We start from the raw sequence: 27,710 nt of genomic DNA, 5'->3' as shown, positions 1-27,710 counted from the left end.
CTCAGGTTAGGAACCAGAGCTTTAACTGTCAGGAGCCATTGCTTCATTTCCAGAATTAAACATTTGCACATCATAAATTCTTCCTCTGTTCCTCTTAACAGTGCCAGCAGAGGCCTTAGTTGCTGCACCATAACTCTGTGATCGTACTTTCTTCTTTACATTCGCCCATTCTCCGCCTGTCACACTCTAATAGAGTTGGCAGTCTTCTGTGAATGGAAATCACTTTGTGTAAACATGCACAGGAAGTGTCTCTCACGTTTAAAAAGTGCACTGACATTTGCCTTCTGGGTCTGAAGAGGAGGAAGGCGAAGTCTTCTCGGATGTTTCTCTTGGATGACTAAGCGGCGTTCGTGTATGGGGAGGAACTTCACATCCCAGATGGAGAGTGACAGAATCAATTGCGCGCGTGTCAATCAGTCACCCCCAACGCCAAGTGTTTTCTGCCGCCACATGAGACAAAGCAATTTGAGTTGTCTACATTTTTATTTCTTGTTTGTCATGACACCATTCACACTTTTGGAAGCTTGAGTCTGAGTATTTTCTCAAGTTTCTAGCAGACCTTCAGTGATATGTGTTTTTTACACTTATGTCGTGGTGGAAACCTCGGGCACCAACAGGTCAGATCTGGAGTAAATTGTTTCTAAAAATTTCATCGCAAACCATTTAAAGTTTTTGCTTCTTTACTCTATACCTTTTGATGTTTTTGTCGATTGGGCTTTTCAGAAGTATTGACTGCCATCAGCTTTTAATTATTAAAGTTAAAATTATTGCACAAAACGTTCGCTGTGCTGCCGTTTTTCAAAGCAGGATGCCATTTTGTCAGAGATAAATCTGCACATCCTGCTTTAAACACACTGTACTTTACATTATGAACTAGTTGCAAAAATAAGTGTCTTTAGTAATATTTACTTTGAAACATGTTCAGTTCATTGTATTACCACACAATGCTATCATAAAAGGACCAGACACTTGGGCCTTGAAGTTGTTTTTTTTATAAGGAAATATCATGGTCAGTAATGTATACCAACTAGTTAAGCAGTAACAAGAATATTTCAATAATTTCAAGGAATACACCATCTAAAAACTGAAACAACCACCCAAACTTTGCTTTGCATGTGTTGCTAATGTAGCTAGCTGTTAAAATGTGGTTGCATGAGATGAGCTGCACACTATGCCAGCAAAGTAAAAGTGTGCCATTTATTGGCAAACATATTGGTAATAGTAGCTGACTAACTGAGGTGCGGATTGGCTCATATCTTTAAAGCTATACATATTTGCAGAGGCTGGCCTCTGTGGGTTTACAGCTGCACTAATCAGTATTTTATTTTATTAACAAGGGGTCAGAAGTGTATGCATAATGTGACTTTGGCTGTAATGACACTTTTGTCTTAATATTAGGCAGTGTTGCCAAAATTCATAAACAATATGATGGGGTTTGGTTCCAAAGATTACTATTCTTTTGCTCAAGTCAGCCAGTCCTGCAGGACACATTGAATGTCTTCCACTTTGCATTTAAAATGTTCAAATACGGAGGTAATTCAGTAAGAAATCTGCTCCAGTCGCTCCTCTTTGATGTCTCTTCTCATTCTGTGTGTTCGGTTTAGGATCCAATGGATTTAAAGCACGAGGCAAGATGTTTGAAGTCAAATCCACGACTGGGAAGCTCCTCTTTTCCGCCGACGAGCAGGAGGTGGTGGTGGGCGCTGAGAGGCTCCGAGTGATGGGTGAGTCACCAGCTGACCTGAATGGAAACTGACCAGTTGTCAGGATCCGAAGTTGCATTTGGGTACTAATGTTGGTGGTGTCATAAAAGAAGACATTTTGTTTTTACTGACTGATTTTAAGATATAAAAATTAAAGCTTGGTGAAGAGAGTGATGGGGGAGAGCTCATATTTTCCAACAGTACTTGGGGGGGGTGGAATGTAGTCCTTACACAAATGAGTTTTGCGCTCATGACATGAAATAAGAAGTGACAGAGCTGTTCTGACTGCAGCGGCTAGTCAGCCTCTCAGTTGCCACTGCGACAGATGATTTCCTGTGAGAGCGGAGGGGTGTAGCTGAGGAGAGTGAAGGGAAAATTAGATCACTGTGAAAACATGAATACAAACATAAACAAGGCATCTGCATACAATGAAAGCAGCAAGAGTGAAGATCATCTTGTTGATTCACAGCAAAATCTGATGGGAAGTGACTGATTTAAGCTTTGTTGACATGCTTTTTCTTTCTGTCAGAAAACTGCAATTCTTTACATCATATTTTTGACTTGAGAAGCCTATATCCGAACATGCTTGGTTTACAACGTGAGAATACTTTTGTGTGATCTCTTTTTAAAGAAGTTGGCTTTCTTCCATCAAGATATCAGCGTTTTGTTACCACTAAAATTTAACAAGTTGTGAATACAGCATTAGTGGGTTGTTCCCAAGGGCTCTTGTTTGTCCACTGTGTTCCTGTAAGGATGGATGGAATTGTCTATAAAGAAAACTGTAGCTCAAGTAAAGCGTGCTGAGAATCTCTCTAAAAAGTAGTTTCACTTCTAAAAGACAAAAAGAGGCCCGTGGATAAAGGTTGCCCCTCAGCACACAGTTGATCACAGCTGCCGTTTAGGATAATTGATTACCTTATTTTAATATTTAGCATTCTGTGTATGTGGCAGCATACATTGACTTACTAAGACACTTGATCTTTACGACTTCAAAGCAGCCGCCAGAGCATCAGAGTAACAGGCTATCGACACATTTGTGCTAAATTAATTCAGGAAAATAACTCTAACTCTAACTCTAACTTTCTGAGCACATTCTGAGCATCCTATATCTGTGTGGGTGTGTGCGCACCGTCTGACAGTCCTTAAGTCAGAAATTTGTGATTACTCATTTATCCAACACTGTCCGACAGTATTATATACATTCTGTATCATCACGCCCTGGCTCTTCATTGAAGCTATATGATGTTTACACTGAGCAAATATTCAAAACACTCTATCAAATACAAATATTCGAGATATTTTGTGCATCATTTTGTAAATCCTTTTACACACTTTTCCACAAAACTTCAGCTTAGTATCTTTTGTATCTTCTTTATTGGATCTCCAATAGAATTTGAAATAAAATTCTGTAGGTTTGAACAAGGTTTTTCTGTACAGCATGAAAAAATTGTGCTGAGTTAATATGTCATGAGGTCAGAAATGGTTTAGGTAGCAGCCTTCACTGACGAGATGTTCCTCTAATGTTGATGCAGAATTTCCAGGTTCTGAGCTCTGGAACTTACATTTATCATGTAAATAATTGCTTGAGCCAATTCAGCCAGTAGAATAGTTGTGAGTATGTATGTATGTATGTAAGTATGGTCGCAGCAAGGGGTCGCGGCTACAGTAAAACAGTTATACTGAACAGAAATAAATGGTAATAATGATACCATGGAAAATGAACTTGAAATATGTTTCTGTTCTTCAACACTTTGGGCTTCCAAACATGCGAAATACTATAAAAGACTTTTTTTTTCCAGACTTAGAAAAAAATGATCTGCATTAATTAGGTTTAAAGAAATCAGCTGACCATGCTGCACAAGGGCAGATTTAATCATCACTTATTTCTTACATTTTGTACACTCGCTCATACAAGATAATAAGGAGGGAACTAAAATAACTTGCAGTGAACTAGTTAAGATATCAAAAATTATGGAATCTGCTAGATATTAAGCAGCAGCCAACTAACACACACACACACATTTTTTGAAGTTGTGATGTCTTTGATTCAATTCAGCTCTTTTTCTGGTTGATTTTCTCATATCCTTTTTCTTCATTCCCTCTTTAATTCTTTATTTCTTCAATATCTTCATTTCCTCCCTCCTACTTAAAAAACATATTTTCTTTCTCCTGTTCCTGTTTCCTCTGTAACATCATTCACCATTATACTTCCATCTGCCATCATTCACCATCACTCATCCATCCACCCACCCGTTCATCAATCCATCCATTCACTCTCATTAATAGATAAACAGATATTTGAAGTCTCTCCCTCTTGACTGGGCCACACATTTCCACTTAAGAGCTCCCATGGGTGTGCTATCTCTCTCTCTCTCTCTCTCTCTCTCTCTCTCTCTCTCTCTCTCTCTCTCTCGACTTTTTATCTCACTGTCTCTCTCTCTGACACACACCTTTCAGAGCCTTCTGTGTGAGCAATTACTCTTCATCCTCATCTACATTCATTTACATCCTTTCCAGCCTCACTGAGTCAGAGTTCATTACTGTCACCCACCTCAGCAAAGTGCTCCTCTTAACAGAGAAAGACACAGACGGAGGGCGGTGATGGAGGGCGGTGAGGGACTAGTAAGGACATGTAGCGTTGTGAGTTGTTTAATAGAAGGGAGTTGTTGTTTCATGCAGTATTTATTTCAAAGTCAAAACTATTCAAATATTCTCCTGTCGCTGCCTATTTAAACTCAGCGTCAAACTTTAATATCCACAAGTCCTGACATCAGTAAACAGAACAACTTATGTTTACCCAATCCACTGATGTGATTGCTTTTGCGTGACATCCACATTGTTGGTCGCGTTTGATTTCTAACTTGAAACTGGAAAAATATCTGGAACAAACTTCCAAAAGTTCCAAAAAAGAAAAAGAAAAAGAAAAGGAAGTCTTCGCAGACAAAGATCAGGGGAGGGCAACTTTAAAGAAAACCAACAGGACTAAACAAGTAGCAGACAAACATTATTTTTATTATTACTAACTATTCTCTGAGTCTTACTAAGAGGGGGTTTCAGGTTTGTCCTGAGAGTGACACTAGACTAAAGCTCAAAAAAGTTCATCATCTGGGGAGCAGTTGTTAATTAGATCCTTACTTTCATGGGGGGCATATAAAACCTTATAAGTAATGGGGTTTAGGCTCTAAAGTTTATCCTGATTGGGGTGCTAATGGAAAAGTCTGGCTGTAACCAAAATCATTGTGATTCATGCTCTGGGGGTCATGAATGTGCACAGCAAATTTAATGGAAATCTTGGCAGTAGTTTTTGACATCATTTGTGAGACAAAGTGTTTAAGGGAATATTTTGATCGGACATTAGGGCTTGAAAAAAAGTCAGGGGGTTATCAAAATCATGATGCCTCATTCTCTGGGAATCACAAACATCCACCAAATTTTAACCTGGCCTGTAGTTGAGATATCTTGCTCTGGACTATATATTGCTGTCTTAAATCAAAATGATTTTGGACAATAAAACGCTGCAGCTGGTGAGCTGATACATGCACACTTGCCAAGGAAGTGCATACCTGAGATTTAAAGTTTTTTATTGACCTTTGAAACAGCCATTAACACAAAGGGCTCACCACAAGGTCTGTGTTGTCATATGATCCATCCATTTGACTCCACTGCAATCCACGAGCCAATCATATAAATTGTGCATACAAGTTGTGCCCTCTGGAGACACAAATGACGGAACCAGAAAGAAAAAGCAACAAAGAAAAATTAGCAATGAAGTCAGTCTTTCAGAGCACTTCAGTCAGTTGTGGTGACAACACTAAAAAGCAACTGGGAGCAGGTGTACGGAGAGAGTCACAGCAGAAACACAGAGGGAGAAAGGGCCAATGATTTGCCAATTACTCCATTTATCTCCACAGCCGTTTGATTAGGCCGCTCAGGGCTACGAGGCTAATCAAACACCTTGGCAACCGCTGCCTCAGCAGACAGCCACGGCCCCTTGAGTTCCCAACATGCTTCGTTTATACTAAAAGTTTTTGTTGTGGCACCTGAGTGTGTATTCATGCCATAAAAATTATTATTTTTTATGCATGTGTCTTCTCATTTCTGAAAAGCTGCTGCAAGTCTTCATTTGCAGATATTCAATACAGATGCCAGTAAAATAACAGAAAATTCACCCACAAATACTTTTTTTTTATATTTAACCAAATAAGCTCTTTCATTTTGTCTTCCTATCCAATCCAATCCAACTTTATTTGTTAAGCACTTTAAAACAACCAAAGTTGACCACACAATAATTTAGAAAGGCAAGTACATGCTTTTATAAAAGTCTAGACATGAGCAAAACTGTGAATCAGGAAGCATTTAATCAAAAGATATGTCAAAAAAATAAATAATCTTGCAAAACATTTAGTGACAGTTCTAATCACTTCACATTTCCATATTCAGATGTTACAGAAATGTTTTGGTCATTGTTGAGGTTTGATATCCAGCCCTCATACAGGACAGCCAAAAGTGGCAGTTCCTCAAAAGGCCACTTGACGCCGGCTCCAAAAGCGAGTTAATCTTCATAAACCCCTATGTCAAAATGCCCAACTTTACAGAAGAAATAAACATGTTTACAGCCTGGTTAAAGAAAAAAAAAAAAATTTCCCTTGTTTGTGCTTCTTTCATTAAAGTTACATTCATTTTAAATTCAAGGTTTTAAAACGCACACTAGGTTTTAAATAAAATGTACACAGATTAAGATATATATGTATATATATATATACCTTAAATGTAGACAAATTGATCTATACAAAGAGCAAATCAGTAGTAGAGGCTGCATTCATTCAAATAAATCATATATGTACGTTATATTGTAGATTATAAACTATCACAATATGAAAAAATATATACAGTGCTTTATCAACATTATCACTCACATTAGTGAATATTATTATAAATGATAATAATAATAATATGAATATTATTTCTGCGTGAAGTTATATGCTGTCGGCATTATACATTTTTCAAACAAGTGATCCCTCGTGCATGTGTGAATAATGACTGTTGTCTCTCAGAGGCAACAGTGGAAATAGCATGGAGTTATAACACCACAAAACCTTAAAAGGAGGTCAGGAAATTGTTTCTGATATTTGAAATGGCACTTACTTTGACTGTTGGTAGGATACAGGTTGCAATCTTTTAATCATGACCCCCACCATCCTTCTCAAACATTATCTAAATCATTTCCGTTTCCTAAACCTAAGAAAACAACTCATAGGAACAGTTTTTGGAAGGAGGATTGGATCAGTTTGGAAAATACTATCAAGCGATTTAGTTTATTGTGGACATAATTATTTAGTACTTAAAAAGGAAAATAGTTTGTTACTGCAAGACCAATGTACCATAATATGTGTTTAACCTATGCTTTATGCACACATTTAGTGGGTGTTTATTTATCTGTGCACGTGATCTTGTCCACCCAACATACACAAGTGAAACAGCAGCTGTTAGAGTGCAGATCAGACCTGAGAATGAGCTGCTGTCTGTTCTCTCGTCCCTTTGACGTATGAAGGGACTGTAGAGGCTTATAAAGCTGCCACCTGTCATTACCAAGCCCATCCTTCCTTCCCTACCAATAAAATACATAATTATACCCTGCATATAACTTTAATTGGCCCAACTGAGGTCATTGGAAATCCATGATACTGCTATCATTGGCTTCATTACAGCTATTTACAGTCCAGTCAGACACGCTGACTGACTCCCAGCAGACAGACAGTAAATGAGAACACAAACAGGGGGAATATGATGATAGGCTGGGTCAAATCACAGTTAAAATACTTTTTATGGTTTGTTTCAGGCCACTTTGGCAGCAGATAGGTTTGTTGCATGGGAGAATGGGCAAACAGCTGTAACAGGCAGATAATAATTCAATTTAGTCTCATTTTTAAACAACATTGCTCATAGGCACAGTATTAGCTTGAGAAAAAAGTAATTATTAAAGACTGGAAGGCATCAGCTCCGACTTCTTATAAAAAATGGTGCCAGTGATTGATGTTTTAGTAACTTCAAATGTCAGACCACATAATATAAATGGGGCCATGGACATGATTTTAGACATTTAGGTCAGTATGTCCAATTTGTCTCCTAATTCTTTCATTAGCCACCAGCCAAACATTTACATGTTTTTGAGTTTCTCAACATGTCATATGTTATTTTTAAATTTAATAATCTAACTGTTCAATGACATTTTCTATAAATTGTTAATGGTCTGCCTTTAATATATCTTTAGCCTAAAAATATTAATACAAAGACTCTCTCTTTTTATATTCATCTGTAATCACTGCATTTCTAGGCAACATTCAGTATTTTGGGGGGGAAAAAAACACTCAAAGACCCATATTCTCACTGTCATGGACAATGAATCCAAAGTGACTCTCACGTTTAAATAACTAAAACAGATGGAAGCTAGTGAATCTAAGAACGTGTGGTGTGCTCAGGAGAAGAGTTGGAAGTAATAAGAAGTTAAAACATGCAAGAAATTAAAAAATATATTTTATGAAGAATGATATCCTGATATTCTCACTTTATGCCTTTGTTGAGTCCCATTGATTTAAGTTAATGAACAACCTGAAGGGCAGCAGTTTGCTACTGTAGCTGAGCTTTGTAAGTCACTTGGTCAGCTGATATTCCCTCAACATATTTTCCTGTGAGTTGCACCCGCTCAGACCAGCCTCGAATCAAACACCAGTCCCGAAATAAGCACTGCTCACTCATGCGATGTGTTCATGCTGTTTTCCCCTCAGAGCCCAGGAGGAAACTGCAGAGCAGCCAGCTGTACTGATAAATACAGTATATACAGCTTATAGCAAAAAGTGGACAAGGCCAGAGGTATTTAAACTTTTACAGGCAGAGAGCCCATGAGGAAGAAACACAGGAGTCACCTTGGTGCTCAGGATCAGTCATGTTAACATCTCTGCTTTGGAGAGAACCAGCAGGGAAAAGGCAGGCGGTGACTTACACAACACACAATTTATTTAATGAACATAACTGATCTGATCACAGGACTGATTTGGTTACTTACTGGGCTGTGTGGGGACTAAAACATGTCTGATATAATTTGGTTAAATTTGTAAATCCTACTTTTCCTTTCTATTTTGGCCCCCCATCCACATTTTACTCTCAAATTTGTCTCCGAAAATGAAAATGCCAATGTCACTGTAGCTTGAACAAGAGAAACTTTGGCTTTTACAAAACTATGACTTACGCCTGCTCAGGCAAAGTTGGGCAGCGTGCAGCAGAAACATTAACATTTTTCTGTTCTGACTCTGACCGCTCATTTTGAGTGTTTGCATAACAAATCAAACAATTCTGGTGCTGCCACTACTCTGCACTTGTGTTGCTGCTGTCAGACAACTGAATTGATAAAAAAAATAAAATAGCTAGCTGTTTGTCTTGGCAGTATATATGCAAGCCTACTGCTAGATAAGAACTTCAATATCTTGATGATCATAATTATATGGCAAATAAGGCATACGGTTAGGGTTAGGCATTTAAAAGGTAAGAAAACAATTGTGATAAATAAAAATGCAAACATTAATTGCAAGCCTGTAAGTGGGTGCAAATTGGCAAGATGCACTACACGTCATCCATCACCACTTTCCCCTTCTCTGCATGAAGGACGTATTACTTCCGACGTTGGACTAGACATTTATTGTGAGGTGCCGAATCGTCCAATATGGAGATAATTTGTAGGGATGCTGGGCTGGGTTTATTAGCTGCGATCAAACCACTTTCCTACTAAGCTGTCTGACAGCAGAAATTTAAATGATTTAAACGCAGCTCATAAATGCTTCAGTCATCTACTGCATGTCAATGAAAGCAATTGGTGTGCTGAACTGAAACACAACATAAGTGATCAGGAGGAGGTGCCTACTCTTAGCAATGATTAACAGCAATATAGATTCAAGGCATCGTAAAAAAGTACAGCTCGACAGTGACTTCTGCATCAGTGAGGTTTACATATGTCACGAAATACTGCCAAATGCCAAATGATATCATGTTCAGTCACAGTGATGGACTGCAGTTTAACTTCTACACATAAATCATACAATAGCCTCTGAAGGACAAACCTCTCCAACAGCACCTCTTCTACCCCCTCACTCAACCAAATGTGTCTCTCATGAGCTGCTTCTATATGATTTGCATTAGGTAATATGTTGTGAAAAAAAACATATTACCCAGTGTAGTGAACGTCATCAAAGCATAACATTTTGTTGTCATGGAGACAGTGTATCCCCCCGGTCATTGTTGTATTGTGCAAGCAGCTTATTATATACATTTATTGTCTGGCCTCTCGTGGCTGTAGTAATTATGACGAGAGCAGTATAAAAGCGAGAATGCCCACATAACCGGGGTTCATGTCTTGTGTGAAATTAGTCAATGTTGACTGACTTACAAGTTAAATAATGTTATTGACATGACTAATATAACATATTTATTTGAACCCAGTCCATGCTATTCTCTTAAACCTAACCTAAGTTTTGGTGCCTAAACCCAACCAAATGGCAACTGTTTCCCAATGTCACTTACATAAGGTCCGGTACACCTGTCCCAGTAATATATGTCATTGTGGGATTTGTTGGCAGTGGACATATTCTGACATTTAGGTATGAGGATGTGTTTCATGGGGAGTAGGCCTTGGTAGTCAGTCAGGTGTACTAATCCCCTAACTCATGCACCTCATATACCAGACTAGAGTTTGTGTTTGAAAACACTTCTGTTTTCATTCTTTACCTAATACCACAATCTTTTCTTTTAAACAAATAGAACCAAAATAAGTTTAATCTTTGGTTGCCAGATGTGCATGTGTGAATGCTGCAGAAACGTTCAATATGAACATTATGATTCTTCCAAAACATATTAGCTAGTGCAAATGAGTTGTAGATGAATGTAATTCGAAGACATGGTTGACTCACCCCAACAGGGATATTTCCAGACTTGTGCCGTCTAACGGGCTGAAACAGTAAGTGTAATTACAAACCTGTAGGTAAGAAACTAATTGGCCTGAGTTGGGAATTAAACCAGGGGATGTCAAAGTCGAAGGTAAATGTGCTCATAAATCGAAAACACAGACTGAAACGTTTTCTTGCTGTGAGCTCATGTAATCCTTCCCTGTTTGGCACACAATTTTCCACCCGTTGTTGCTTTATGTTTATCAATAATGTTTTCATACTCGCTTTTTATTTTTCTTTCTTTCAACCCCACATGGAAGTGCACAACCAGATCCTTGCATCTCCTCTGTCATAATGACAACTTTGATTTTCAAAAGTTTCCAAGGGCGGCGGCCCCCACAAAATAAGGACATTATCTGCTGTTTTTTTTTCTTTCCCTTTTTGCTGTAATTATAATTAAACTCCTTTCATTACCCTCAATTATGTCCCATTGACTCTCTAAAGCCTGAGCTCATTCAAAATGAATTCTGCCCTTGATGATAGTACAGAACTGACTGTAGGGGGAAGAAGTGAGCAGAGGGGGAGAGAAGAGGAAAATAAAAGTGAGGAGAGAGAAAGGTAATTGGAAGAGTGTTCACCCCCTCCTTCCTCCATAGGAGACGTGTTATCAGCAGCCGGTCTGCTTTGATGCACTCACTCAGTAATTACCACTCCACATTATGGTACTCCGCTTATTTCATATTCTGCAGAGACAAATCAAGGATGGCTGAATGATTACAGGAAAGCATTGTGAAAGAAAAAGATTTGTTTTTCTTTTTTGTATGTACGTATTTTCAAATATGTAGCCTTCTACTGCAGAGACTTCATCCTCTCTGGTAGTCTGAGATCACAGTCAGGCATTTCTTTGCCTCAAATCATCATCAATGACGAATCCATGTTTGGATTTGTTCACAATTATAATCTCGAAACACGTTTAGCTACAGGATGTTACACATCAAGAGATCACAGAGAGAAAACTTAAAAGCGTCATGCTGTTAACAACTCAAAGACGAAATCTAAAGGACAGTTGCTTCTTCTGAAGCCTTCCTTGTTGTCTATTAGTCAACAAGAGATGCAACAATCCTGTTATTACGAACTTTGTTTCATTTGATTTTTATCTTGCTCATCTAGACATGTAATCCCCACAGGCAGCCATGCAAAGCACACAATCGATGTCTACTGCAATTCTTCACTATCATCTAATAGAGCTACAGTGGACGGGAAAGTAAATGAAACACCAAATTAATAAGAAAAAAATATTTCCAATCAAACTGTCTTTATACCAAACAGAGCACAGAGTTAGTTCACAATGAATGAATAGACCATTTATTTAAGGGTTTATAAATACATTTTTATGTTTAAAGATTATAATCATGAGTAGCTCAGCCTGTGAAAACAGTTGTAGGTCTTTTGTAGCTCTGCAGGAGGAAACCTGATGATGTTGATACTGCCAAGTTGCATTATGGGAAGTGCAGGATCAAGTGGTTTTGGCTTTTGACTCAAACAGGAACTAAAGGTCAGGATATATCGGTCTCTGCTGTTTTGATTTTTACTTTTTTATTTTCGTTTCAAAAGTCCCCCAACTTTATGAAGGTGCAATACTAAATCTCTGCAGTACTCCTTTAACTATTAATTAAAATATGAATATTTAATAGTGGCACAACCAAATCGATATCTTACAAAACACGGCTTATATATTTTACCGTATGTTTACACAGACTGTCTTTGAACTTCTAGATTGAAACAAAATTCAGTCAAGACATTAGTCTTCCCCCTGTGAAGGCCAAGACATCCTGCACAGCAGCAGTTCAGCTAACACGCAGTGAAATGTGGGACTGAGGCAACATCTGCTTCTCCCACTCTGGTCCTTCAGAGACTAGTTTGAGGATGATCTGCTGAAAGCGGGATCGGAGTCAATGTTTCAGATGGCAGATGGACGAGACTATGCCAAACTCGTAACTCTTTAACAGCCTTTTTGTATAATGTAACACTCCAAACTGAAAAAAGAATAAAAAACATTAAATATTAACTCAAGGACTCTGGAGAAAATGAGAGAAAGAAATGTGTTACCCTAAAAGGGTAAAAATAAATTTTTAAATGGTGTGATTTTATAAACTGCTGTCAAAGTGAAGTGAGAACCAATGGTTGAACTCTGTGGGTTCAGATGATAGAAAAGTTATTGTTTTCATATCTTTTTTCTCTTGAGACCTGGGTCTACAGAGAATTTTGTATCTTTGTGTTGGTTAATTTATTAATTCTAAATCGTGATGCCATGTTTAATTCAAAGGTTAAAAACTTTACGTCTCTCTTATTTTTGTAGTTTTAACTATGACAGTTCAAGAGATTATTATGTGAATGTAGAATATATACAACGTTGATCTTTAGCTCTGACCTCGTTACTCCCACAAGAATGCAACAAGTTCAGCACAGCAGGGAGTGGTGATAATAAAATCCCACCCCTAGGGGAGCGTAGACTACAGGTGGATGCTGGGGTTGTGGGGTTTTTGAAATGCCATGTGAACAGCAGGTGAGCAGTGTGGCAGTAGCCATGGCAGCAACAGAGTGAGTAGTGCACTGATGGCTTAAAGTTCACCACTATAGCCGAAAGGGTGCTTTGGATATACAGTATGCTGTAGTGAGAGGAGTATCCCATGTGAGTGACTTTGCTCCATTGTGATATTGAACTAGCTTCATAGTAGAGAATCTACAGCTTTATAACTCTACAGCAGACAGACACAAAGGAAAATATTATTAGGGACCGAGCCAGCGACCGCTGGAGGTCCCTATTGTGTTTGCTATGTTTCTTCTTATTATTTTTAGCCCCCTTTGACTGCATTTTTGCCCCCCTGAACACATACGAAAACTTTTATTTGGCAAAGTTGTCAGGCCTGGTGAAAATGGGGATATTCTATGCGTCGCTTTCGGGTTGGCCATAGGTGGCGCTACTATCATATAAAATGAAACAGTTTTGCCCTGAACACGTCCTCATAACTTCCGCGTACGTGGTCCAATCTCAATGAAACTTCACGTGTTTGATAACACTCTCGCCTTGAACATTTCTACATGACAACATTCAGACATAGTGATAGCGCCACCTACTGGCAACAGGAAGTAAGCGCTGCGTGGCAATTTTGAGCTTATTTACGTGAGATTTTCATGTTGTGATCCGCACGTGTTACGATGGCACGCGACGCGGCCGCAGCACTCCCCGAGTTGCGTGGCGTACGAGGTCCCGCCCAACGCTGTTTGCAGCTTTAATTTTAAATATTATAGACCGAAAGTGTAAAGTAAGAAGTGGACCGACCATTTCAATACTATACAACTCAGAGAGAGAAATCAGGTCATTTCATATTGCATTTTTAAAATATACTGTACCACACAGATTCAATCTTACTCGACCTCTTACCACAAGAGATCAGTTTTTAAAGATGGTCCTGACTCATGCATTTCTTTTCTTATTCAGGATTACATCTTTGTAAATTCCTACAGAAATGTCAAACTTTTCAATTTGACATTGTGAATAATATTTTACATTATATCATTTATACGTCCTTACTGGGCTTTTTTCTTCTACCTGAACTTTACATTGCTGATTCAACATAAGTGGCACAAAAGTTACAGCAGTAAAAGCTGTGTCTCCCTAACATTTATTGCACTTTTTCCCAACTTACTCCCATGACGTGCTAAAACAATAATATAAATTTCCAGTTAAGTCCACCTAACTAAAACTACAAACATGTTTTGACATAGGATGAAAGAGTCAAGAGAAATCTAGGAAAATAAATTGGTTGATAAATGGGAATGATTTATTTATGCATTGTTGATTTCACAGTTAACTGACCTTTGACCGGTCCTTTCTCTCTAGAGCAAGGGAGAATGACAATCCAGCATTAACTCTGGATATGAGCTGCTCTAAGCCAAGATGATTCAATAATAGCAACTCAAACACATATTTCAATTTTGCTAAAGAAGTTAAAGTTACAGGGCAAATCACATTAACATTGTTTATTGGTTTTCAACTGTTTATCTGTCATACACACACTTTTTTGGTTCTGTACTCTACAGCCTCATCTTAAACTGGTAAGAAGAGTGAAGTCAAATTAATAAGCTCTCGGTTCACATTCTTGAACTTTGCGGGCAAATCATTTGATAGCTCACCTCATTAATGGGTAGGGTTTGCCGGCTCTTAACATCATTGATGGAGTCTAGAGCCTACATTCTTGCAATTATTGGAGTCATGACCTGCAAAAGCTGAATCCAACAAGAACTCGGTGGGGAAAAAAACATCATAACATCCATCCTTAAAGTTACCATTGACAAAACCTGTGCCAGACTTTCCGCCTTTCTCTCTGGTGCCTGATTTCTGCTGGAGAGGGTGCCTTATTATCGAGGCATCACACTAACCTCTAATAACATAGAAAAATAATTTGGACGCACTGTTAAAAGACCACACACACAAATACCCCACTCCCACCCTCAAAAGTGTTTTTTTTTTAAATTTACTTTTTTTTATTTTACTGTACGCCGCTGTAGGCAAAGCAGGTATTAGAAATGTATCACAAGTTGCAGGATTTTCTGGCTTTTTACCATCTGAAGGGAGGTGCACGTGCATCTCCATTTGAAGAACAGCCAAAAGGAACACCTTCACTCTGAAATGACCTGTGATTGGCCAAAGTCTCTCGTCATGGGCAAAATTTTCTAAAACCTGAAATCAGAGAAGAAGGTACAAAAGTAGTTTTTCTCAAAGCAGTAGAATTACAATATACTGAAAAGTTATTGTGGAATTTTTGCCCAATGACCCCAAAAAAACTCAACAAAACTGCCTTAGCTTTAAGGGACACAGAAGGGAACTTTCAGGAAATTAATTGGAACGTTTTAAAAAACATCACCAACAACACCTCTTGCTTTGTCTCTCTACAGTTGAGCTCTGGGATTACCTGCACCTTTGACCTCAGCTTTCTTTCCTTCAGGCTCTTATTTAGACTCTCATTACTAAAGCAGCTCCGACCTTCAGCCATTGTGAGTGGAGCTCTTCCACAGCTTCCACCAGACAGACTCTTGATCACAGGGTCATGGCCGAAAAGGGCTCAGAGATCAGCTGCCCTCTGCGCGCTCGCTTCGGGAGGTCTGACCCGCTCTTCCTCTGCTGTTTCGTAATGAGGGAAGTCTGTTTGTGTTTTGATCTGTTCTTCCCAACTGCTCAGAGGGAGCTGGTATTATTCTGTGTCTGTCTTCACCCTGTGGCCCCTCAGTAGCCTGAAGCTAACCTTGCATCAGCCTTTTGGCTCCAGGGTCGCCTCGGATATTATGAAGCCTCTGTTGAAATATTTGCCCTTGGGAGAGTGCGTTTTCCACAGAACTGCCTGCAAGGATTTTTAATGCATTACTTTTTTTATGTGCTGGACATTTTTTTTCAGAGAGGACAAGCATGAACTATGGGACAAAAACAGAGAGAGATAACATGCTGCAGAGATCGCAAGACAATTCTAAACCCAGGATGTTCAATCAAGCCACTTGAGTCCTCTGAGAAAAGTGCCTTTTTGCCCTAAATTTAGCCTCCACGGAGCAATCCTCTCAGTTTGTATGCAGGTGGTAAAATACCAAAAAGGTATTCAGTTTTGATACCCAGCCCTTCTCCTAACAAACTTAACATGCTGTAGTTTACTGATGGCACAGGTCAGGGTTGTTGCCACAGTTCAGATTAGAACCCAATAATCTTAACAAAGGAAGAAGGATTTGCTGGTGGCCTTAGAGTAAGGTCTACTACATTACTTTAAAGAAATATTTTACTTGTAGTTTTATATGGAACACTAACAGCATTAGTATTGTGTTTGTTTAAGCCATCTATCCACCCCACCGCCTTATGCAGACTGCAATATGTGACGACTTGGAAGTTAAACCGGGTTGCTCGAGTCGTAGCCATAATGCTACACAGTCAGCTAATTCAATTACATTCTAGAACAATCATAAAACATTTAAATATTTTTTTTTACCTTTTAAACTAACCTAATCACAAAAAGAAATTACAAAATTCAGTTTACAACAGCCTTAATCTGCAAATATTTGCTTTTTCAGCACGGTTTGGATGTTCTCATATAAATAAAATATCATGACAAAAACTGAATATGTGAATCCACAGAAAAAAAACCAACCATGTGTATATAAAAAAATTACTTAAAAATATTAATTAATTTTTGTTTTATAGTTTAAGTATAAAAAACAATGATACGTTCTTGCACTGCCCTCAGTGTCCAATAAATAAAACAGAAACCCAACTACAAATACAATTATTATTATTATTATTAAACTAACTTGTAATTTTGGGGATAGCTTGTGATTTGTATGCTCTTTCACTGTAAGACGTTAAAAAAGGGGGGCCTTTTGATCCCCCGTAAAATATCTCTCTAATATTTATTATTGATGCTAATAAAGGTTTCATATGATGTGAGGAAGTAATGAGTGGCAGCTCAGAGGCTGCAAGTTTCAAACTTCAGTCATATTTTAAGAACTTAATGCAATAAAACCTTTTCATCTGTCCAGACTTATATATATGATGTCTATGACAACATTACATTATCAGGTTCATATCACAGAAGGACTGTGCAGTAGACTTAATTTTAACTGTTTGAAGGCCTGTTTGAGTTTTAGTGCAACGCAAACTTAAACACATTGGTCCAACGTGAACCTCAACTAACAGATGAGCGCCTGAGAAAATATCTACCTTCACATGAAACCTGGGTGATCTTCATCTTTATGTTCCATCAAACCTCTCTCAGCCTGAGTCATATATCCACCCTGACAGCTTCAGTCTAAGACTTTTATTTCCAGCTCTCCTTGCCTCAGAGTGGACACCGTTAAGCCGTAATAAGACCATAAAAGACACTTCAGAGTTACTGCATAGGGGGACGTCACAGCAGAGAATTTATTCAAGGCAAGACAGAGGCAGCCTACATTTCATGGTTTTATCTGGAGTGAATGGGAAATGTACTAGTGTGTGAGCGACCATTGGATTCCTGTCAGCTGACCACGTTAAGGAGATGATAAAGAATCCATTAAACCCCAGTGACTGCAGCTACTACTGATGTGTGTGTGTGTGTGTGTGTGTGTGTGTGTGTGTGTGTGTGTGTGTGTGTGTGTGTGCATGTTTGTTTGTGTGAGCTACAACTCCTCATCTCTACTGCATTAGGTCCCAAGCAGACCAATAAAATGAGTGGCAAACTAAAGGGACACTTGTAAAATGCAGTCATAATCCATGTGTTTTTCGAAGATGTATGTTGAAGGGTGTGTTTTGTTTTGTTTGAATGCCTATGACTGCATCATTGTTGACAATTGGGAATTAATTCTTGACCTTGACAGTATGCGTTACAAAATGAGCTCAAAGGTACGATTAGTTTAGCTTAGCTTCCAAACAAGTTCCACCAGAACTTTTTAACCATTTGAATAAAGCAATAAGGATCAATACTTAATCATTCTCAGTCATCAATCAGTACAGAAGATGAGCAGCAACTACAGTAGAAAATATCTGGCTCTGATTAAAAGTCCAAGCCTGTACATAAAAACTAAAGGAAAGAGAGTTAACTATAACTCCCAAGATGGATTTCAGTAAGAAACTTTCAATCACAGAGATTACAATTCTGTTGTATGCACTGCTAACAGTGAACTGCAGCTAAATATTGCTCTCTGTAGAAACTGGAGAAAACATTAATCAGTTTAAATCAGTTCATTTTCAGATTCTTTGTGTCAGTTTTGGATGAATTCGGCAACTTTGGTGCAGGTTTTTGTTTGAAACAATGCTGACGAAGCATTCTGAATTTGTTCTTATTCCCAGCTCGGACCGGCTTCTTTTTCACAGCAACATCAGCTAGGGCTCATGGATATTTATAACCGTCCACCATACCAAACCACCAATAAAAACACAATTTCTCCATTCATGTTGGGGACAAAAGTACATACTGAACCCACAGCTCCTTTTGTTTGTCTATTCTATTGAGATGTTTGTAGTTTTGGAGTAGAGGTCGTATTGGACCTGATCCAAAATGGGCTTGTGGAAAACCTACCTGAACACTGCAAACATAGAGCAAATTACTTTTTAAAAAGAGGGACCTGATCTGAAGAAGACTCCAGCACAGACGGATTACACCTAACTAGATCCCAGGATAATTAGACACAAACACAAATAGAACATTAACACCAGCAGCACCATCGATCAACAAGCAGCTAAGACTTAGGTAGAGACCCATGAAGATCTCTATTTTGGAATGAACTATCTTAGTTGATGTACCCAGTTCACTTGGAGTGAGTGCATCTGTCTTTAGAAACTTAGAAGAAGACTGCTTCTCTGTGTATGTTAAGTCGTAGGTTTTGTATATGTTTGCGTCCCTCACACCTGGCTGGCTTCAGGGTTCGAGGACATCTCCCAAAGCTTTGTTTCATGGCTGACATTAATCCAGGCGCCAGCGGTCATGAAGCCAGATTAGATTGTAAGCGTGGTGCGGGAAAGCACTCTCTCCTCCCCTCTGCTCCGGGTGTCTGCAGCTGGCACTGTCCATGACAAACAAGGCACGTTCGAGAGCCCTGGCAAAGCTGTTTGCAAAGATCACGGCTGGCATTGTTTGTTTTCTGAAGGCAGTTATATGTCAGTGACAGGCAGTCTGCATCCTATAGGCAGTAGAGGGAAGTAATGTGATGTCTGTCTTCATCCCCCCAACACATAATGGGCCATCTGTGTGAGAGAGAAGGCGAGTGCAGTTAGTGCTAATGTAGTCATAACATCTAGCATGGAAGCATAACCGACAGCCATGATGCCATTCTTTCATCACTGATGGCTGAATATACTCTAAGGTGACTTTGACAGTCATCTAAGATCTGTTCATGTGGTAAAGGGGAAGGGGAAGGTGGGAAAATAATGGGTGGACTATGATACAATTCTTGTTGAATCAACTAATTTGTAAGTTTTTAAGACTGTAGTTCTGTGGTTTTGTTGTATCAGATATTTCTCTTTTTCTATATGTGCCTCATGCAGATAGGTGACAAATGAAAGGAAAAACCTGAATAAGTGAGTATTGAAACAAATGCAGATGCCTTCATACTGTCACAAGTACATGCGCATTCATTCTCGCTGGTTCAAATTGAATCAAAGAAACATTATGGGATTGTGAGGTTTTGGGTCTGGGGGAAAAAGCACAACTTGAGATCAGTCAGAACAGATCAGGCAGGAGTGTGCATACATGGTCGATGATTACATTGCTACCTAGCTACAGCGAACATACACCGATCAGCCATAACATTATGACCACTGCCTTGTGAAGTGAATAACACTGATTATCTCATTATCATGGCACTTTTGAGGGACTTTGACAAGAGCCAATTTGGGATGGCTAGACGACTGAGTCAGAGCATCTCCAAAACTGCAACTCCTGTTGGGTGTTCCCAGTCTGCAGTGGTCAGTACCTATCAAAAGTGGTCCAAGAAAGGAAAACCAGTAAACCAACAACAGGGTCATGGGCAGCCAAGGCTCACTGATGCCCGTGGGGAGCGAAGGCTGGCCCTTGTGGTCCAATCCAACAGACACGCTACTGTAGCTCAAATTGCTGAAAAAGTTAATGCTGGTTCTGATAGAAAGGTGTCAGAACATACAGTGCATTGCAGTTTGTTGCATATGGGGTCCCCATGCCGACCCCTGTCCTGCCGAAAGCGCCTACAATGGGCACATGAGCATCAGAACTGGACCATGGAGCAATGGAAGAAGGTGGCCAGATCTGATGAATCACATTTTCTTTTACATCTGGATGGCCAGATGTGTGTGCTTCTGCTCCTAACATGTTGGTGCCAAATACCACAGCACACCTTCAGAGGTACTAGTGGAGCCCATTCCTCAACAGGTCAGGGCTGATTTGGCGGCAAAAGGGGGGGCCTACACAATATTAGGCATGTGGTCATAATGTTATAGCTGATCGGTGTATGTGAAGTTGGTGCACCATGATGACAGCCTGCACAAATAGTCCAGGAATTTGCATAAATAAAGTGAGTGCCATCTTCATCAGCGTCATCTTTTGGAAGAATGGTGTTCATCCAAGCCCCCAGGAGCAGCACTGGACTGTGAGGTAACTTTGCTGTAGCATCTGCATTAAAGTGTCAATTGATGCACACTGGCCCAAAAAATCCTTCCCATACACAATCAGTTTAAACAAGTGGCTGTAAAACTGTTAATACATTTTAGCATTTATCATCATATTCAGTATCATAAGCACCCCAAAAAATACTGTAGGATCAGTATTTGATCCAGTATGTCATTATTAAATTATTTTATGCCATTCATGTTTGAGAAGATCTGACAGGAAGTCAGCCTATTTGGCCAGAACGTCCATGCTCTCAACTGTCTTGGCCAGATAAGGAATCAAATGCACAATGGGCCCAAAACCAATGAAGCTACAGAGGCCCACTAGTATTTTTTTAGCATATAAGCCAAATGAGCAACTTTCATAGGAATACATTTTCTTAGAACACAGAATTCAGTTTTTATTAATACATCCATATGTTCATTTCTCCAGTAGAATTCCACAGACTTGGAGAGGAGCACTGAAGCTGTGCATACATATTGTAAGTTGTAAGATAACAGCATCACTATTTAGGTGCATTTTTAAATTTCTGAAAAATAAATGTGAATGAAACCATGTTCCCATCAGCTGCCATTATAAATGCAATGACTTATAAGGTACCACTTCTACCGTGGAAACAGATTTGCCTTTATTGTATCTCTGTATCTCCTCATTTTTTATATGACAACTTTTCCACCTCAGCCAATTATATTACCATTCTTTTAAAAGATTTTTTTATAATTTTATGATCCTCTGCATTTTCAGTTTTTTATGTGCCACAGATGGTTGGAAACATATTGAAAAAGATGTTAGGATTGGATCTCCAAGACTACAAAATAACTATCAGTAACTTGTGTCCCAACCATGGGGATTGAGAAACTCTGAGTGAGGCCCTCACATTTCCTTCCTTCACCTCCACTTGTTTCACTTTGACTTGAACAGCTGCAGAGATGCTGATTAATGCACACACAGGAAAGCAAACATGAACACGACAAACACGAGTCGTCCCACCTACACATCCTGTTCTAATTGTCAGGATGGATCTTTTTTTTTGTTGTGTAAATACTCTGCTGCTTGTCATTTGCCCAAGTGCTGCCCTCATTTGTGTTTGTGTCTGCCATATGGCTCTCTCATTATCATTATAACAGGCTCTGATTGAATGGGAGGGATACACAGGGAGGATTTTAAGTAAATGAGGGGAAATTCAGACGAAATACGCATTTTTAGATTAGGTTTTGTTGTATACATTTTTGTCTCTGCATTCCATAAGCTACATCAAGGTACTTTTCTGTATTCATTTATTCATTCATTCATTTATCACCATTAAAATAGAAAGTGAACAGCGAACTTACAAAAGTAAAACTATGACTTTGAAAAGAGGAAAATTAAGGATTTTGATGACAAGTTGAGTGTTGGAGTCCATTGTGTCCTCTATTCTCCCTCTCCCTACATACAGAGATTTTGACACCGGACTGTGAGGCAACTTTATGGTGGCACACTGAAATACGTTTGCGTTAGCAGACTTTCAGTACTTGGGTCCTAAAAAGCCATATCATTTAAAAAACCTTCAATAAAAACTGAGAGAGCACTTCTTGGATCTGTGACACAACACAGGTGCCCCTGATGCACAGATAGGAAATCAATGCCCAGCAAAAAAAGGGGAATGAATTACCCAAAAAAGTCCAGGCATAGCGCTTAATTAGCAAACAACGGTAAGAAGCCTTTATTATTATGGCTACATGATTAAAACCTAGACCAGGGTCAAACAATTACACACAGACAAGTTAATTAAGTACAAGTTTCAATCACACACATGAGAATTTGCATAGCCCCACCAGGCTCCCTCATTACACATGTACTCAATTAATGTCATGGATAATAGTAATGAAAGCATAAAGGTCTATGTGTACAACCAATACCAGTATATTAACCCCATGATATAATTTTGGATTAGAAATGAAAGAATGGCTTTTGTGGCGTTTCCATTATACTAGAAAAAAAATCATAATCGATTAAATGTTTAAACATCGATCTAGGCTCATATATCCACTGATCGTAGCTTATAGCAGATAGATCATTATTTGTGTATGTTAGCTAATAAGTAAAAAGAAATTGCCACAGAAATGCCAAACTAAGTTTAAAGTAATTTAAACAATGTGTCTCCTTTCAAAGTTTGTCCCCTGGAGAGCACCAACATTGTATTTTATAGTTGTAAAACATCCCACCCACATATATCTTTCTTTTCTTTAAAAACAAACCTAAGGGCTATGTATCAAGATTGTTTTTTATGTTATATGTTTACTATACATTACTATTGGCTGATATATTGTTGGACACCTTTAAACATAAAATATCTGTCAATACCATCAGCCTCAAAAATTCTGTTAATATTTTAGAAAATATAACCATTCAAAATACCTCTCACCTTTTTAAAATGCTCATTTAGAAATTCTTTTGGGAAAGAAGGATTTTAATTGTCTGTTAGCCTGCAGGGTCCTCATCCCCCTCTTGTTAAATGTGTCCAGTGGCTCGTTTTACTCTGTTCTGCCCAGATCCTCCTCCAGCTCTCTTTGACCTGCTGTAATGAGATGGAGGAGAGCTAAATATATTTCATTATAATGTGCAATCTCACTGTCCTGTTGCGAGACTAAAGCCTGAGGCCCCCCAGGCTCCATCCAGCCCCTGACCCTCATCAGCTGTACATCAAGTCCAACATGTACCTTCATCCTCCTCCTGTCCCTCCTCCTCCCTGGGTTTAATCACCACAGTTATTATGAAGAAATTATTACACGGACAAAGGCTGGACAGAAGAGGAGGCAAAGTTAGATAGAAACACATGCAGGGAGGAAAGGAGGTGAAGACTGGTATCTGAGGAGGCATAACAACACAAATGGAAGAGGAGAAAGATCAATTTGAGATTCAAGAGTGATTTTTGAAAGTGGAAGAAGAGAAGAAAGATAGAAGGAAGAATATGGTGGAGGAGATGAGGAAAGGAGGGAAAGGTCAAGGATGACATGGCAGACAAAGGAGTAGAAATGGAGGGACTTCAGTGAGAGTAGAACTATTGGAGGTTGGAAACAGCTTTTGTGGCTTCCTTTGATACAAATGTATGTAATTTTGTTGGTAAATGGGTGAAGAGACACTGCAGCCGGACAAATGGCACTAATTCCCTTGCATTGGGCAACCTGGAGCATTTTCAGTGGCAACTTGCAGGAGGTGTGTTGTTTTAAAGGATGAAGTGACATTTTGTTCTTAAATCTGGTTTGCAGCTAATAGCTGTGATTGCATTTAATGAAGGGCTGCAAACAACAAGAAACAAGAAAAGTGTTTCACATGTAGCTAAATTGCTACAATTACTCTGTTCTCGTTCTGTGTCAGTTGAAAAAAGATGTAATTTAATGGAAGGAAATTAAGTTCCGTTTCTAAATGACCAAGTAACTCGCTGTTCAACTCAACGCTCAATGTTCAAAGTTGCTCAGCCATTCAATGGACTGATAACATCCAAAGCAGGTGTTGTTAATCTGTAAGAGCGGGAAACGGTTCACTGTTGGAGTATCATCTGATGTGGGTCCCATGATACAAGTATTGAATATCAACACTTTCCCAACCTGTCAAACACTGCTGCTTGGTCTGTGGCCATCCGCTTCTAAATATGACACTGTATGTACCCCGCAAGCATTATTTCAGGACACACGGGGCTCTGTTACTTTAAAGACATTGTTGACTTTTGGTTTCACATGGGACACAAACAGCGGTCTACTGGGTTAAAGTCGTTTGTTTGAGCCATTCACCTCACCACCTCCACATGCAGACTTTCTCACACTTCATAGTATGTGACCTGATTTTGACAGCAGGTGCATCCAGAAATTGCAGATACCTGCGGTGTCATATTTTGAAGCGGAGGGCCACTGACCAAGCCACTAATTCCACTATTCCACTAAGCAACTAATTATTTCAGCAGACGTTACTGGAAAGAAACTCCAAAAATGCATTTCTATGAAAAAAAGCACTGATTACCTTTGAGAACAGGATTGCTTCATGCTGTGATCTGATGAGGTTTTGCTGTTGCAGCCACAGTTTGTGGTTTCGATTGGTGAACATATTTATAGATGAGTTATAGAAAACATGCTCAAAATAATGAACCATATAGCGAACATTCCTGTTAATTATAGACAAGCATACAGCCTGATATGTGCAGTTTTCTCGCAGTCTTTTATCTTGTTAGACAATTGACTTCGGATTGTGCTTGATTTGCTCTGTTGTAGTGTAAATGTGCAGACACGATTTTAATTTCCCAAACTTCCCAAAAAAGTGACTTATTATGATGTATAGCACAGTCAACACAAATCACACAACCTTTTAACCCAGCACCAGTAACTCTTGTTTTGGGACTTGTGTATTTAACAGACACTGAATCAGGGAACTTTTAAGTAACGTGTTCTGTCATGTATTTGATTTGTTAAGCACCATCGCCACCATTCCCGTGTTCATGTGCATCAAGAATGCAGGTCCTCGGTGGGTTGGTAAAAATATACCACCCCAGCGAACTTACAACTTCAGACCTTGGTGTCCTTTCTCTACAGTCACATCATGAAGTGCTGTTACCTTGATCTGAAATGACTGCTTAGGTTTGACTGCTGTATGGGTTGGGAATGAGGCGTGTGTGCTTGACGTTCGAGTAAGATCACATTCACTTTCACTGATGAGGGAGAGTCGAGAGAGTTTGTAGAGCAAGTTTTCCTTTGGGCAGACATTTGTGTACATACTGTTTATGTGTGTATGTGTGTGTGTGGGTGGGTGTGTGGGTGTGTGTGTGTGTGTGTTGGGAGGGAGGTCTGACAGCTCTATTGAAGAGGCTTTTAAGGTGGCAGGTAGTTGTGGTCTTAATGGCCCAGTATGGTCTCCCAGAGGAAAGTTTTTGGAACAGATGGTTGGTTGGGTTATAGACCTAATAGAAAAATACATCAGAGGCTTCACAGTGGTTTAAACTGCTGCTGTCACCTCCTCCAGCAGCTCAGCAGCCACATCACCTGACTGACAGTCTGGAGAGAGACTGGAGAGAATTCTTTATATGGAGCCTTCAGCCTCTGTGCTGAAACACCCGTGAAACAGCAGTCAATATAACCAGTATGAATTTTATAGATTACTGTGTGTGTCTTTAATATGTAGTATACAGACTCCAAACTCCACATAAAGTAATATGTCTAAAATACCGTATACACACATATACTTTAAAGGACCAGTGTTTAGGATTAAGTGGCATCTACCAGTATAGGTGCAGACTGCAACTTCCTCTACTTGAAGGAGAAACTGTGGCGGCCACAAAACATGCAAGAAAAGTGCTAATGACAACATAGTTATGCATATTATATTAAATTTCTACCAATAGATCCTCCTAAATGTTATACACTGGACCTTTGATATAATGTAATTATATCAGCACATATCAGGAGTATCCAGTTCAATACAAAGAATTATTTATGTACACATCAGGTTGTGAGAGAGAAACACAATTCATCAATCTATTCATTCAAACGTCATAATTTAAAACAGTATTTAATAGTAAATCCAAAGAATTATAGAACATTACTTGTTATATTTTCTGCTGAAACAGCACACATGGTTGGCAAGTTTTTATTTTTCAATATTTATTTTCAGACGATATTGTGATGTGCCTAGATGTTCTTCTGCTACCCATGAATTTGTCCTTCAGTCGTTATATAAATCAAAGGAGAATCTAAAGCTGGTGGTATGCAAACATTATCATCAACACTCCTCCCCTCCTTTATTTTCAATTTCACAGGCATTTTATGAATTTCAACAACCATTTATGCCCCAAGACCTTTAAAGCAATAAATTACTCAATCTAACACTGCATTATTTCACTCCCTTTAGTGATATTTCACCTTGGTAGTATGTACATGTGTGTACAATAACCATTGGGCAAGGTTAAACTTGTGTTCAAGCTCAGCAGCACTGTAGGTTCCCCCTGGCTCTGTAATATCTCTGCGAGGCCTTATAATACCCTATTTTCTCCTTAATACCCATAATTCCCTGCCACCAATAGCTCTGGTCTGGATAAACAAAATAACTTCTCAGTGGCAGATGGTTTGAAATTCGAGTATGAGGTCTATCTTATGGGGTTTAAAAAGACTGTTAATCTTTCTTCTCCAATTTTACTTTGTTTTATTTACTCTCCTCACTCGGGGCGTTTTTCTTTATTCACCACATTTCTCTCTCCGCCCCCGTTTTCCTCTCCTCCTCCTCTCTCCGCCCCAGTTTTCTCTCTTACTCTGCGATGCTGCAGTTCCTTATCAGTACCAGTCGCCCGCTGACATGAAATACCATTAAGTGAATCTTCACGAGGCCTGCAAACACCACTGATTTATCCTGCTGCATGCTTCATAAGTTCCTGATTGATCTCAGCCACGGACGACAAAAAACTGAGGGAGGGACGAGGGTGAACGCAGAGAGAGGGAAGGAATCTGAGAAAGAAACACGAGGCAGAGGAAAAGGAACAGAGGAAAGATGAAGGGAAGATATAGAGGGAGGAAAGAAAAGATGAACAAACAAAGAAATATAGAGGGCAGAGGTAGAGAGGTAAAGAGGTGTGGAAATGAGTCAGAGGGAAATAAAAAGAAGAAGGAATAATTATGGAAAAGAACAAATGGAAGAGGCAAGAAAAGGAGGAGAAAAAACAGGAGAATAGAGGAAAAATAGGAAGGTAGGAAACGTAACAAGGGAAAAAAGAATGTACTGAAGGAGGGAGGACCTGTTAATGAGCCATGAAAAGTAAAGAAAGATTCATGGATGAGATGAAGTGATGAAAGAAAGGATGTGGTGGAGGGAGAGAAAAGAGGGATGAGTAGGTCATACTGGAGAAGGGTGGTGAGAAATGTTAGAGGGAATAAAACAAGAAAGAAAAAGGAGGGAAGTGG

The 27,710-nt window shown here is 39.1% G+C and overlaps 1 protein-coding gene across 3 annotated transcripts in view; it reads left to right on the top strand.

Moving 5' to 3' along the window:
- Positions 1–27,710, top strand: part of sgcd (sarcoglycan, delta (dystrophin-associated glycoprotein)) — a 280,526-nt gene that overhangs the window by 209,012 nt on the left and 43,804 nt on the right. For all 3 annotated transcript variants that reach the window (XM_051399910.1, XM_051399911.1, XM_051399909.1), the window contains one exon: positions 1,605–1,724. In XM_051399910.1, the coding sequence (XP_051255870.1) occupies positions 1,605–1,724 (120 nt within the window). The remainder of the gene's footprint in view (positions 1–1,604; positions 1,725–27,710) is intronic.

Source organism: Dicentrarchus labrax, unplaced genomic scaffold (genome assembly GCF_905237075.1).
Source record: "Dicentrarchus labrax unplaced genomic scaffold, dlabrax2021, whole genome shotgun sequence".
Lineage (NCBI taxonomy): Eukaryota > Metazoa > Chordata > Actinopteri > Moronidae > Dicentrarchus > Dicentrarchus labrax.
The sequence above is the reverse complement of the archived record's forward strand: the minus strand, read 5'-3'. Positions and strand labels throughout refer to the sequence as shown.